Genomic DNA, 15,844 nt, shown 5'->3' with positions numbered 1-15,844 from the left:
TTAATAAAAATCATGATATCACAATACCACCAAATCAATTTTAAGTAAGTAAACCACTCTACTGAAAGTACGAATGATGATACAAAATCTTTTGTTTCAATCAGGGGGAAAATGTGTCAGTAAACACAGAACCAGCATGGCCAGGTGTGGCAGAAACTTTTTGAGTTCCTAGTTCTCTTCTCCCTATCTTGTATCGGTTGAACAACAGTGCCGTTGGAAAACACCATAGGAGCCAAATAACGTGTGAAGTACTTCGTGCCCAACTGGATTCTGAGCCATGTAAATTGACTGTATTTTAGAATAGTGCAGGCATGAACTAGACATGAGTGTGACCGTGAGCCTAATTTTGCGAGATGTTGAGGAGTATCGCAAGCACAACAGACTTCATCACTTTTGAAGCTTTTCTGAGTAAGTCCCATTTTCGGATATATACGATAAAGATAACTACGTACGAGAACTAATATTGGGATCACTTAAAAGTGGAATCAGTTGAAAGTACCTTACATAAATATCATACTGAAAAGACATTGTGAGCTATAGTAGTTCGGTGAAAACAAAGCAAGAGTTCGGCTTGTTCTTTCAATACGTGAGTTTGCGAATCGACCTAAAATCCCTAAGGATGCCTATACATCCTAAGGTATATGTACATATTATGAAGTTGTAAACATATTATTATTTTTATTATTATTGTTTTCTGTTGCAGCTGTCGGAGCTGGAGCACCGCGTGCTGGAAGCCGAGAGCCGGGCGGAGGAGGCCGAGGACAAGGTAGGTGCGGCCATCTGTCTCACTACCGCTCTCTGTGAGAGTATCGTGGAAACTACCTCGCTGGGCATTGGCACGCTCTAGCGGCCGACGATCACATTACTGTAGAGTCATGTGACGTCGGGGGGACGTGCGCGCCATCTGTGTGAAGCAGCTTCCACTATTTGTTTGTCATGATAGCCTGTATTATAGCACGATCTGGCGGCGGCGGTGCAAACTACTACGATCATGCTAGTCCAACCTTGTAATTTGCCATAAAGAGAAGTGTCAAGTACATTACTGGTTTATTTAATATTATCAGCAATAGAGGTCGGATGTTTAGGAATTTATAGGCTAGAAGGCAAACTTATTTAAGCTAGTAACAAGTATACTCTAGCCTGCACAACATTTCTGCGTAGAGATTTGCATAAACAATACGGGCCCAGATTATTAGAAACCCTAGAAGTCATGTTGCTCTCGGTATGTTACGGAAGTGAGGGCCAAATGACCCTTCCTGCTAGCCATATAAGTTTGCATTCTAACCTGCTAAATTATAACAGACATTACAGTACGATCATTAAACCGGAAAGTAAAGTGTACGGATTGGAAATACTAAGTTGAACAGGAAACCAGACACCGAAAACTCGGAGAAAGGAGGTTCGAAAATTATTCGCAAAATTCTAGTTCCAAAACTTACTGCTGAAGAATACAAACTCAAACATACGCGAGAAATAAAAGAATTTTAGCATTCAGAGTGTCATTAGTAAACGCGCATTACAATTTTACGGAAGCACGAAAAATAATCAACGTTGACAATCTCAGAAACCAAATACTTGAATATTACGGAAAGAGAAGTACACGCGAAACACATCCTATGAAATCAAAAACGACTTTAATTTTCCAGGAATCACACAGGCAGACATAAAAACAGGATGATACTTCGATCAAAAATTCACAAATGGCAAGTGGAAGAAGTAGTTCAACCGTAGAAGGAGGAAGGAACAATTAGGCCGAAATAGGGAAAAGAAGCCCACAGCATGAGAATAAAACAAAGGAAAACGCGATCGCCTATAAGTACTTGCGTAGAGTCATCAGTGTTCACTCCGAATAATAATAATAATAATAATAATAATAATAATAATAATAATGTCCGCCTCTGTGGTGTAGTGGCTAGTGTGATTAGGGTCCCGGCTCTGCCACGACATTTGAAAAGCCGTACGAGGGCTGGAACAGGGTTCACTTAGTCTCGTAATGTCAACTGTGTAAATGGGGTTTGATTCCCACCTCAGCCATCCTGGAAGTGGTTTTCCGTGGTTTCCCACTTCTCCTCCAGGCAAATGCCGGGATGGTACCTAACTTAAGGCAACGGCCCCTTCCTTGCCTCTTCCTTGTCTATCCCTTCTAATCTTCTCATCCCCCACAAGGCCCCCGTTCAGCATATCAGGTGAGCCACCCCCAGTTTCATCCCCGACGAAATGTCTCACGCTCCAGGACACTGCCCTTGAGGTTGTAGAGGTGGGATCACTCACTGAGTCCGAGATAAAAATCAACCCTGGAGGGTAAACGGATTAAGAAAGAAAGAAAGAAAGAAAGAAAGAACGAAAGGATAATAATAATAATAATAATAATAATAATAATAATAATAATAATAATAATAATAATAATAATAGAGTTTTATCGTAGTGTTAGATTTGTCCGAGGACATGTTCGGCTCGCCAGTTCTGTGCCTGCTTTTCTGGTACACCCCATGGGGAGGTGAGCTGAATATACCGCTCAGTGAGAACGTTCTTTGTAGGTGTAGGTGTATTGTATGGTCTAACAATGGAGAGGATGCGGCCTTGGCCTTGAGAAAGTTACTGGCATTTACTTGCAGCTGAAATGGAATAGGATAGAAAAACGTTTCAGGGATGCCGACGGGGCATTCGAACCCGTCTCTTTCGCAGGTACAGAGCTACCAACGATAATTCGCCGTGCTGCAACGCACTGAGCTAACCACTTCGGTTAATAATAATAATAATAATAATTTTTAGTTTATCTTCGTTCAAACAATGTTTTAAAATCTATTCTAATAATTTTCTTCTCCTAACGATGTCTATATTTTCACATCGATTGCAAAGCTATATTCACGACAAAGTAGGATGTGTGTGATGACCCAGCAAGTGACTAACTAGTGATCAGCTTGCATTCGGGAGATGCGGGTTCGAATTCCACCGTCGGTTGGGTTGAAGATGCTTTTCCCGTGGTTTCCCATTTTCACGCCAGAAAAAATGCCGGGGCCGTACCCTAAGGGCGCAGTCGCTTCCTTCCAACTCCCAGCCCTTTCCTATCCCATCATCACCATCAGACCTGTGTCGGCGCGACGTAAAGCAAATTGTAAAAATAAGAAATAAAATGAAGTGTTTGATGGAAGTCGGTCTCAGGACCGCGCACTCAAGCGTGGATGGAGATCCCTTATCTCCGATCACGGTGTCACCATCCACTCCAAACTAAAAGCTTAGGCTCCTTAGTTGTTCCACCACTAAGGACTGCTGAATGATTTGAGCGGACTAAGGTTTTGTTTTGATGTGGGGGGCAGTAATCTGGTATAAGAAAGCCACGCTATCCTTCCAAAGAACTGGATTCACTAGTAGCGTTATATAAATATGTATATGCGATCGTCTCTGAACTGTAGGTTAGTACTGCACAAGGTTTGGTAGATAAGTAAGAATTTCAGTAAACACAGTCCTATATAAGTAGTAAAAATAATGCTTACAAAATAATATATTGTGCATTCATTTAACCACTAAATGTTATGCGATGCGCCAGTTTAACGCCATTTTTGCTAGAGAAGTACTTTTATAATATGCTAGCAACATCGCTGATTTAGATCTCTCAGGTGAATGTATATTTTGATGACAAGTTATGTGCTGAGATTGGGCTCCGGGATCTAAGATACAGGTGACAAGACTAAAACTGTACCACAAACTGAGCTGTACTTATATTTTGGAGTCAATAACTATTGAAAATATTGCAATCCGTACTGTTCTTTGTTCTTATCTTCTTACAAAACGTAGTGCATCGAAAATGAAACTGAAGTCATGTGTAACGTAACATTTCTTGTATTTTAGCTCAAATGATGTCTGTGGGTTAATATATTATTTTCCCTCCCGGTCCTCCCCGATTTAATTTTCATTTGAAACTGGCTGGATAATGTGGGATGGAGGACCTTGCAAACATGTCAGCTCTCCCGATTTCAACAGGAGACTGCTGAATTTTCATCCTTCCTCCCAATTTCCTGATCACTGAGACCGATCTCCTGAATTTGGGAGAAGGTTTAGTATTCTTGTATTGTTTGAGAGTCCTACTTATTTCCTCGTTCTGTCAATATATCGAGAGAATTGGTTTTCACTGGGCGTTGTAGAATAGATGCAATCAGCTGATGTTCTACTACAAACATTTCTAAGGTGATACTTATCATTACTTGAAATTCACATAGCGATATTAAGTGTGAGCTTAGTACATTTACAACGACATAAATATAATTCAGATCATGAAAAATCTTTGAGGAAATGTTCAACTTTAAATTCTGTTTAGCAAGGAATTGAATAAAAATTCAAGTAAGAATTTCTGAGAACAGCTACGATGTTGAACAATGATCAGTACCAGTCATATCATGTTCAGCAAATAGAAGGATGAGAAATAATGTCTTCTGAATCTCAGATATGTGTCGTCTGCACTGCCGCGTGACGACGTCTGCTGGCGGTGAAAGCATTGAAACTCAATTTACAATACAATCGGAAAGATAACAAGATGATGGAGTTTGCATGGTAAGTACGCCTCAAAGTCCTTCGGTTACGAAGATGTTTGATATATAAACAAGGCAAATATCGTACATGAAATCAGCATTCATTAGCCTACTATATTCTCCTCGAAGGAGCAAGTTGTAAGTTAATAATAATAATAATAATAATAATAATAATAATAATAATAATAATAATAATAATAATAATAATAATAATAATTCGTTGAGCATTAGCTACTCTAATTTTTGATTTCGTGCGGCTGTTTCTAGCCTGGTGCAGCCCTTGTAAGGCAGACCTTCGGCGGCTTCTGTTTATAGGAATATTGCGATGGGGAATAGTAATGTGACTTGCACGAATGTTGGAAACAACAGAAACATCCAATCCTCGGCCCAAAGTCATTAACAAATTAATACTAAAATCACCTAACCGGCTGGAAATCGAACACGGCACACCGTTGGAGCAAAGTCCAACATCTTAACAATTTAGCCATGGAGATGGACTATTCTCAATTGAAAAATGTTGTCAAGTTTCTGTATAGGAAAATCAAATGATGATAAATATATCTTATAATTATGTCTCTCGGTCATGACCATCCATCAACGACTGTTAATTTCAGTTGACAACCAGCCATAAGATATAGCCTGCACGGTTGCTAGGTTAAACTTCCATCACATAGTTTGTTATATGACACTATTTCATTACACCAATTTTTAGGATTTCCCCGGACAATTTCAGGATGAACAACGTAATCGAGGAGAATAGCAAAATCATATGAGTTATAGAGTAGTACTATCATTGAGTTCAAATACTCGGGCTGTGCCTTAATTAAGGCAACGACCGCTTCCTCCCAACTCCTGGGCCTTTCTTATCCCATCGTCGACATATCTGTGTCGGTGCGACGTAAAGCCACTAGCAAAAAAAAAAAAAAAAAAAAAAAAAAACTTCAACAATTTGACCTGCAGTGACGTGTTGTATGTTTTGAACAACAGCTACGGATGCACGAGATTGCGGTAAAGCACGAGACAGTTAGAGAAGGAATGGCCACTAATGTCTAGAACAACAACAAAAAGCTTTGTGTCAGCATTTCGGCAGAGATTGTGGTTCTATAATTGGTCTTATCAGCCGGATATGAAACCGTAACCGATGACCTTAATGCACTCGGAAGACATCATTATACACACCGTCCGGCTCCATGGCTAAATGGTTAGCGTGCTAGCCTTTGGTGACAGGGGTTCTGGGTTCGATTCGCGGCAGGGTCGGGAATTTTAACCATAATTGGTCAATTCCCCTGGCACGGGAACTGGTTATATGTGCTGTCTTCATCATCATTTCATCATCACGACGCGCCTGCGGGAATCAAATCAGAAGGCCTGCGCCTGGCGAGCCGAAGTCTTCGGACACATCCCGGCACTAAAAGCCGTACGCCATTTCATTATACACACCAGCGAGTCTTATGTCTGCGACAACGCCGATATGATAATGATGCAAGAAGTACATATGGCTATTAAACATAGTACCCTAATTCCTTAAATGAAGCACAGGTAATAACGACATCAGACACTTTTATTTATTAACCTGACAACCGTAAAGTGCCTCCTGCGGATTCATGTCCCTTAATGAGACGACAGATACCAGCCCGCAGTACAAAGGCAAATAGTCTCTCTTTGTCCTCCTGAACGAGCTCGTCGATGCCACCCGCTGTTCACGTTTTTTGTACCATTGTCTTGTGGCGGCTGCTTTGAGTAACGAACCAGTCCGTCTGTTGTAGGTCTGTGTAAGACAGGAATGGATACTGCTGAACATATATTTTAACAGAATAGAGACGAAAGACCGTGAAGACTTCTTACAACTATCATGTCACGTAATACCTGAGGCTTAGGCTCTACACACGTGGGTATGCTTTCCCGCAGTTTTGGTCCTTTCGTGTGCGAGGCTCGTGTAAAATTTAGTTTCTCCTACAAATGCTCAATTACCCACTTTGAACAGACTGCTTTGGTTTTTATGAAATTAATTTGTAACATTAAGGTCTTGTACAGACATTATAGGCGATGATTTTGTTCCAGAAACGATCGAGTCAAAAGTTAAGCAAAATTCTACTCATATATGTCGGTTTACCTGCACATGTTTCAAAAGCTCCACCGTTCACAAGAAATGTTCGAAATGGCGTCCCCTTCGTCAATGCAGGCATTGCATCGTTACACGAAGTTTTGTCGTACCCGTTCTAATATCCCCAGTGTCGTTTGAGCAGCGTCGCAGGCAGCAAGAATTCTTGCCAAGTCTTGCAAGGTGTCTCATACACAAGGCTTTTCACATCCCCCACAAGAAGAAATCAAGTGGGGTGAGATCAGGTGAACGATGTTCCGACACCCCGGCGCCTGTTAAGAACGAATGGACGTTAAACAATGGATTATTAATAAGTTTTGCCTCTAACGTTTCCTGACTACGGTTCCTTATCTCAAATTGATTCATTTCCGTCCTCCATCATCCCTGAATGTTTTAACATCATCGCGGATACACCCTGTATATTGCGAACTGGTGGCCAATGAAGGAATTTGTGAATGATAAACGTGTATTTTTTGCTGCGTGCTGTAATATGAAAGAAATATGTTTGAATACATCCTTAAAATTCAGTCATCATAATAATTTTACTTACCTTACGTCCCACTAACTACTTTTACGGTTTTCGGGGACGCCGAGGTGGCGGAATTTTGTCCCGCAGGAGTTCTTTTGCGTGCCAGTGAATCTACCGACTCGACGCTGACGTATTTGAGCACCTTCAAATACCACCGAATTGAGCCAGGATCGAACCTGCCAAATTGGGGTCAGAAGACCAGCGCCTCAACCGTTTGAGCCGCTCAGTCCGGCTGAAATTCAGTCTTTTTTTTTTTACGTCGCACCGACACAGATAGGTCTTATGGCGACGATGGGATATAAAAGGCCTAGGAGTTGGAAGGAAGCGGCCGTGGCCTTAATTAAGGTACAGCCCCAGCATTTGCCTGGTGTGAAAATGGGAAACCACGAAAAACCATTTTCAGGGCTGCCGACAGTGGGGTTCGAACCTACTATCTCCCGAATACTGGAAAGTCAGTCATATGCAGTAATAGATTGTAACAGAAGAGAGTAAAATGTTGTGTGGCTGCATCAGCAAAGAGAAGAAAAATGTGAACAAGGAATGGAATGTGACTTTTTGTACATATTATAGTAGAAGAACATTGTAAATTAAAAGAATATTGATATTTAAAAAATGCTGTCTGAGCAAGTTAACCAGTGTTGCAAACTTTGAAGTTCAATAAGGTGACGTCTGTTGAGAAATCGGACTTACACTGTTCAGACCAGCATTCTTTAACTACTGTTAATACTGCCGAAGTCGAAAATTTTGAATATTTCTCTCAGTTCATGGGTCCTTTAGCAGTTAGACACTTAAAATTACTTCTTAGTGTGATAGAAGTAGTCTAATGCTATTCTCTCTCTAAGTGTAATCTTTGGCTGTAGAAACATAACATTTGTTTCATAAATGTTCATTTATATAAGTTGAAAACATATTGTACATGATATAAAATTGCATAATCTGATAAGATTCATAACACTCGCCACATGTCTAAGTTTATATATAATCCTGTATTTAGGAAACTGACCCTCAACGGGTTTGCCACAAGACACAGTGCTATTAGGTATCGTAAAGTATAACGAAATAGAACTCCGGTTCCAAGGCTAAATTGTTAGCGCGTAGGCCCTTAGATCAAAGGATCTGGTGTTCGATTCCTGGCAAGGTCGGTTGGTTCATAGTTCATCATAGTTAGGGCTCCATCCTCACAGACGCATAATTCTAATGACCTGCACCAGGCCTCTCCGGAGGACATTTTCCATTATAAAAAATGTTCTAATTGGCTATTCAGCTTCAGTTTCTTGATTATACTGTGACCAGTTACCACTTCAGAACTCACGAGTCACGAATGTTTAGAATGCCAGGGTACGTCATAATTCTGTGGACACACTGACGAACGGTTTGCGAACTGTTCTTCTTCTCAATAATATTAATAATAATAATAATAATAATAATAATAATAATAATAATAATAATAATAATAATAATAATAATAATAATAATAATAATAATTCTCTGCTTTAATAGTAAGCTATATTTATTTGCTGAGAATATAATTTGTATTTTAGAAGGTAAATTGTCATCGTCCTTGCGTTTGCAACAGCCACCTCGGGTAAAAGTCACGCAGTAACGTATGCTATGTCCAAAGTGCCTGCTAGAGTAAAGAACAGCAAAAAATGGGATATGGTAGGTTGGTAGTGGCAACTGCCAACAGAGATTTGGTAAGAACCAAATTGGAAACGAGCATATCTGGTCTTTAGAGGTCAGCACGAATGTGATACCAGTCCTGAACAGTGTGTCTCGAAAGATTGATAGTTAATGAAGGAATATTTATAGCAAAGTTGATTGTCTTTGCAAATTATTTGTCAATCATGTCCTTACGAGATTTAAACAAAATGGAAGCTGCAATCGCGTGGACCGTGTTATACTTCGAATTTTTTTATTTTTATTTATACATATCAACGTGAATCATTAATACGTTTTGAAATATTCTGGATAAATTTATAATTTACAGTTTCAGGAAAGATGTATTTTAGAGAAAAAGTAACAGAATTGCCAACAGACTAAAGAACAAGAATGACGAGACCACCGTAGCTCAGTTGTGAAGTATCTTAGACGATCATAGGTTCCGTTCCTACTGGTGTCCATGGTGTTACATGAAAGTTATTTTCCCATGAAATGCACATCACTGCAAGAGTTCTGTTCACGTTGTAGTTACGGTACTTGTACACATGTTACGTTAATAAGTACGCTATTACTGTGGTCAAAGTTTGGTAGTGTTTATGTACGTTTTTATTTATGGACTAGGAAGTATATTGTTATGGCGCTTTAGGGTATACAGAAACAGCCTTAATCAAGAGGAGTGATTAGAAAAAACTCAGTCAACTTATACCAGATATTTCTGGGGTCGCTGGAGCCATCTAGGTTTCGGTCTGATTCACTTCCTCGCGCCCAGATTCGACTCGGATTCTAAGGTGAAACTTCGAGTGAGAAGCCAGCCGCTGAGGTAAACACAGCCCTCCACCAGGCTACCTTTTATAGAAAGGCGTTGACCTGATTTAAATTTTCCCTTGAGAAGAGATTAATTTAAAATTGATGATTCAAAAAATTTCAAGTTGGGAACATAATTAGTATGTAAATTATTGTTCCCGTAGTAGGAAGTGAACTTTAATGAACCCCGACGTGTGCTCGATCACTTAGCATGCTCTTTGTTGTAACTTAGCGAGCTCTCCATTTGTTCGTTGCTGCTCCAAGTGTCTCATTAAAACCTCGGTTTGAGATGCACCTTCCTGAACTTTGTGAGCGTCGAGAGTTTCTTGCAAATGCTAATGAACAAAATTAGCTTGTGAAATTCGAAAACGAATTCCTTGGAAGATTCTCGGCTCTGCATTTCGTATTTGGCGTTCTTGCCGGGTGAGTAGAATCAGGTTATTGGCAGCAGTGTCAGCACAAGTGTTGATGTTCGACGAGTCCTTCTTGACCTGTTAGCATCGTCTGTTTCCTCCTCAGGTAACACGGTATTGAATATATATACAGGGTGTATCCGTGATTATGTTATAGACTTTCAGGGATGATGGAGGGCGGTAAATTGATCAATTTGAAATAGGGAACCGTAGTCTGGAAACGTTCGAGTCAGAAGTTATTAACAATCCAAATTATTTAACGTCCGACATCGGAGATATTCGAACGGGTACGACAGAACATTGTGCACGATGCCATGCCTGCATTGATGCAGGGGGACGCCATTTCGAACGTTTGTTGTAAACGGAGCGGCTTGTGAAACCTTTGCAGGTAAACAGCCTTAAATGAGTGGAATTTTGCTTAACTTTTGGCTCGAGCGTTTCCGTTTGCCGCCCTAAATTATCCCTGATAGCTTGTAACACCAGGTGTATACATTTTTTTTTTCATTTTGGGTTTACATCGCACGGTCAAAGATAGGTCTTACGGCAGAAATGCGATATTAAAGGGATAGGAGTGGGAAGGAAGCGGCCGTGGCCTTTGTCTGGTGTGAAAATGGGAGACCACCGAAAACCACCTTCAGGGCGGCCGGCAGTGGAGTTCCCGAATACAAGCACACAGCTTTGCGCCCCTAACCGCACGGCCAACTCGCTCGGTGTACTGAACACTTAGCCAGTTACCAACCAAGCTCAATATTAAATATCGTCGTACTCCTCAGGATGAGCCGTCCTGAGTGGCTCAAACGGTTGAGGCGCTGGTCTTCTGACCCAAACATGACAGGTTCGATCCTGGCTCAGTCCGTTGGTATTTGAAGGTACTCAAATACACCAGCCTTCTGTGTACATGTACTGGCTCGTAAAAGAAATATTACCGGACTAAATTCTGGCACCTCGGCGTCTTCAGAAACCATAAAAGTAGTTAGTGGGACGTAAAGCTAATATTATTATTGTTATTACTCAGGATGAGCTCTAATTCTACGTAGTCAATAATTATTTTATCATATCCCCCTGCGGGTGTGGAATGACTAGCTCAGTAGCTTAGCCGCTGGCTTCCCAGCCGGAAGACTCAGTTTAGAATCCAGGTCGATCTTGCGTTGGTATTTTCATTTCAAAAATCTCTTGGCGTGAGGAAGGGCGTCCGACTTTAAAACCGCCGGCCAAAACAGAATGAGCTTGCCGGTTCAACCGACCTTAGAAATGACTAGGATAACCTGAATAATGTTTCTGTCTTCCTGAACGATGTTATCCAGCTTCTTCTCAAACTTTCATAGGCAGTGTGGTTCATCATCATCATCGTTATTATTATTATTATTATTATTATTATTATTATTATTATTATTATTATTATTATTATTATTATTATTCCGAGATTTCTGTGGAACAGCAGAGGTGAAAGAAGGTGCCGGGGTGAATGAGTCTAACTACAAAGCCGAGATGTGAATTAAAATTTCATTAAAGGTTATGTTTACCGGGCGAGTTGGCCGTGCGCGTAGAGGCGCGCGGCTGTGAGCTTGCATCCGGGAGATAGTAGGTTCGAATCCCACTATCGGCAGCCCTGAAAATGGTTTTCCGTGGTTTCCCATTTTCACACCAGGCAAATGCTGAGGCTGTACCTTAATTAAGGCCACGACCGCTTCCTTCCAACTCCTAGGCCTTTCCTATCCCATCGTCGCCATAAGACCTATCTGTGTCGGTGCGACGTAAAGCCCCTAGGAAAAAAAAAGGTTATGTTTTCGAAAATAGCAAAACTTAACAATTTTCACATAGAATTTCAAATTTTAACACATAACAACAAGTCAACAAATAACCGACACTCAGGTATAAGACCAGGAAAAGCGAGGATTTAGAGACAATTTAACAATCAGGGCTTCAAGCCCCAAGTTTTTCAATTTCTGAGCTCTCAGCTCACAAACACATATTTACCAAAGGGCAGAAATCCCCTAATAACATGGAGCACTTGCTCCCACCTAGCAATGTCAAGCCTCCTAGAGGCACATTTCCAATACTTAAAAGAGCTGACCCGCTCTCAGTTTTCCAAGCCTATTAAAGGCAATACCAGGCTTTACACTAAATTGCCATCAAGACACAACTTACACAAAATGAAACAGGGGTATCTTGTACCCAGCCTACTGGGCCTTAGTAGAAAAATAATAGGTTAAATAAATGGCCCAAAATGAAAAAAATGAATGGAGGTGTGAATTTGCACTCCTACATGAAACTTCTTAAAACCTAAGAGTCACAAGGCCGATGAAACAGGGGCTATTCCCAAACCATGGAGGTGATTCGTATAATGAATAAATTTAACACATTAAGGAAGAGCAGAAAATCTGTTACCAAAAAGTAGTCACCTCAAGACAAAATGAAGGGGAGCTCGAGAGGGTAAAGCACTCTCTATCCCCGATTTACAGTTACAGATATATGCAGTTTTTACATAAACTGGAAGAAATTTACGTGTTTATAGAGATGGGTTACATGGTAAAAGTTTCGGACCTTCCCCGCGGATTAAACTGCTGAGCTAGCAAGAAATAAAGATGTTAAGCGGCCATTACCTTACTGAAGAACTGCTGCCTGAAGAAAGAGGCGCTTCCCGCCTCCTGCTACACGTCCATACACTAAGTTAGATGTTGATGAAGTGGCCGAGAGACAAGAAAATCAGCGGTTTTTATACCCTCGGGGAAGATTCGAGACCTTTCATGAATAATTAAGACGCACCCACAGGCTTTTATTGGCTACAGTACACAGTTACACACAAAACCGAAGAAGAAAGATACGATTGGTCAAAAATTAATTACAGAAATTCTGGATTGGCTAAGTTCAAAACTGGCGGAAGAAAAGATTAATATTGCCAAACCACAAATGAAAAAACGAAATTTAGTAAGGACAAAAACTTATGAGTACAAAATTTCTTCAAATAAAGTTCCTTCACTTCGCACCAGGGTGCATGATCATAGTTTTTTTAGTAGAGGCATCTATGAGAGAATGTCCACATTTCCTGATAAACAGTAAACAAAAGCCAGTCGAAATTCACACAGTGACATCTTCAGAGGAAAAATTTAAGTAGGTCCAGTTTTAAGTTCACTGTTTCTCCTCTAGAGGAGTACTTTCAGGAGGAAAATTCGAATGTGCGGCGTAGAAATGTACCCCCGGTAAAATTATTATTATTATTATTATTATTATTATTATTATTATTATTATTATTATTATTATTATTATTATTATTATTATTTCGATTCGGCCATCTTAAGGACCACGTCTTGCCGCATCGAGCTTTAACCTCCTCCCAGTACTTCCGCATTAGTTTTCGATGTCGTTGCTTTCATTCTTCAGTCCGCTTCTTGCCTGTTGGAAGCTAAGGTTTTTCTTGGAAATATCGGTGTCTTGTTAGTTAAGGGGGGAACGTTCCCAGCTATCGTTGTCAGTAATCCCCACTTCTTGTAAATCTTTGTCCACCTCGGTGAACCAAGCTCCCTTGGTTTTCTTTTCGAGAAAGTAGGCGAAAATCCTGTTTGTAAATCGCATTGGGTTCATTTTTGTTATATGGCAATAAAAGGTAAATCTCCGTTTCCTCATGGTCAGTTATTTTTCCACATGAGTGTAAATTCGTGTTTGTGTGGTCTCCTATATTCCCAGTTTTCTTATACTGGGCCCAACATTTTTCTCGGAATTTTCCTTTCCTTCACTTCCAGTTTCTCTGTTTGTCCCTTCCGATGAATTGCAAGGCACTGTGCAGCGTACAACACCTCTGGACGGATGACTGTCTTAACTTGGCATTTGTAGATATGGATTTCTTGTTGTAAATGGCCTTTGTTAGATTCAGGGCGGATGACTGACTGGTAGTGCTTTATTTTAGTGTTTCCGGAGAGACAATTTTTATTGTAGGTGTTCTTAGTTGGTATGCCAGTTCTAGCTTGTTAGCTCGACTTGACAATGCTACTCCTTCGGAGAGATTGGGTTCCATCCATTCTCCCAGGTACTTGAACCTTGCTCTTCGTCGCATCGACACAGATGTGTATTTTGGCGACATTGGGGTAGAAAAGGAAGCAACCATGTCTGTAAGTGTAGTACATCCCCAGCGTTCGCCTGGTGTGAAAATGGCAAAAGATGGTGAACCATCCTAAGGGCTGCCGACTGTCGGGTTCGAACCCAGTATCTCCCGAACGCAAGCTCACAGTTATGTGGCCAACTGGCTGGGTACATTACCTCTAAAGGGTTAAACTTCAATACGATTAAAGGTTTGGTTTTAATTTTGAGACTGCGGGTTCGAACTCTGTTGGCAGACATGAAGATGGATTAAAATGTTGTTGATTTTGAAATTATTTTACATCAAGCAAATTTACCTTCATTACTGACATTAGGCAGCTGGTAAATCGACCACAATGGCTTGGTCAGTTAGTCGTTATTCCTCTGTTCTCAGTGTAGTGGGTTCGGTGGCAGTTGGAGGTTTTGTAATGCGACTACTACGTTGCGTGGCTTCCACCATTTTGAATGAACTCCTACATGACTGTGTAATCCAGATACGCCCTTCAGCAAATAAAAGGACAAGGTAAACATTTTTACAGATACATATCCATTTTTGAACTTTTTATGGATACACCTTCATTTTTATTGTGAAAGTATAGTGCGGATGTGGGGCTGATAGACTGTCCAGCACATCACTCAGGAGTGTTTAACTGGTGCGTGCACAAGAGACCAGAAACACTTCCTCTTTTTAACACCTCAGGCAGCTCAATGTGTCCGGAGTTTAAATTTTAAACTCTAGTTCCTTTTTATTATGCACGTAATGTATTGCAAACGCAATTTATAACTAACATCAAGCCAGCACCAAGAGTGCTCAAAGTAAAGCAGGGGGAATAAAATAATAATAATAATAATAATAATAATAATAATAATAATAATAATAATAATAATAATAATAATAATAATATGGCCTCAGCTACCGTGTGCAGACATTTCGATTTGACGCCATCTGGCTGTCTGCTCGTCAATTTCGAAGTTCCGTTTTACTCTAGGTCCGCTTGATGGCAGACAGAGTAAACCGGATCTCTGTTGGGCGTCTATGGCTGAGATTTAATGAAGTTTGTCGAGTAAATACCAAATGTATCACCAGAGATCTTTTACATGCCCACATCGTACGACATGGAGTGTCGAATGGACTTTTCTCCGCCCTTCAAAAATCCAACTACATCTGCCGGGTTTCAACCCGCTATCTTGGGATCCGGAGGCCGACACTCTACCACGGATCCAGAGAGGCAGCTCCAGGGGGCAATGAACCGTAAAGATAAGTTTAAATATCTTGGCGAATGAATAGAACCGAACATCTCTGAAAAAGAAACTTTCGCGACGCGCATGGATAAAATGGAATTGGCTTATCAACTGCCCAAAGACCTTTACAACAAGAAGTCCATATCCTTGAACGTAAAACTCAGACATTGTTGCACTGCCATACGACCAGAGGCTTTGTGTGCAGCTGAATGTCTTGCTATGAACTCGAAAAGCCTGGTAGAAAAATTGGAAATAAATGAAAGAGAAAGATCTTAAGGAAAGTTTTTCGCCAATTACAGACAAAGATAATATAGTCGTCGACATAACTATGAGCTGTATACTCATGTCCAGAAAACCTGTGTTGTCTTGCGGAGAAGGAGAACTGCATTTTATGGCCACTTGCGAAGGATGAAACCCACACGATTATCGAACCAGATCTTAACCTATTTTAAAGAAAAGAAGACCCAGCCAACTTTGTTTAAGCAGGTGGAAAGGG

General features: G+C 40.6%; 1 protein-coding gene across 1 annotated transcript in view; it reads left to right on the top strand.

Moving 5' to 3' along the window:
• The first annotated feature begins 619 nt into the window (after positions 1–619).
• Positions 620–15,844, top strand: part of LOC136883434 (uncharacterized protein CG43867) — a 357,708-nt gene continuing 342,483 nt past the window's right edge. Inside the window, exons 1-2 of the mRNA XM_067155715.2 lie at positions 620–637; positions 704–766. Coding sequence (XP_067011816.2) covers positions 620–637; positions 704–766 — 81 coding nt within the window. The remainder of the gene's footprint in view (positions 638–703; positions 767–15,844) is intronic.

This window comes from Anabrus simplex, chromosome 11 (assembly GCF_040414725.1).
Source record: "Anabrus simplex isolate iqAnaSimp1 chromosome 11, ASM4041472v1, whole genome shotgun sequence".
Classification (NCBI taxonomy): Eukaryota; Metazoa; Arthropoda; class Insecta; order Orthoptera; family Tettigoniidae; genus Anabrus; species Anabrus simplex.
This window is presented reverse-complemented; position numbering and strand designations above follow the sequence as displayed.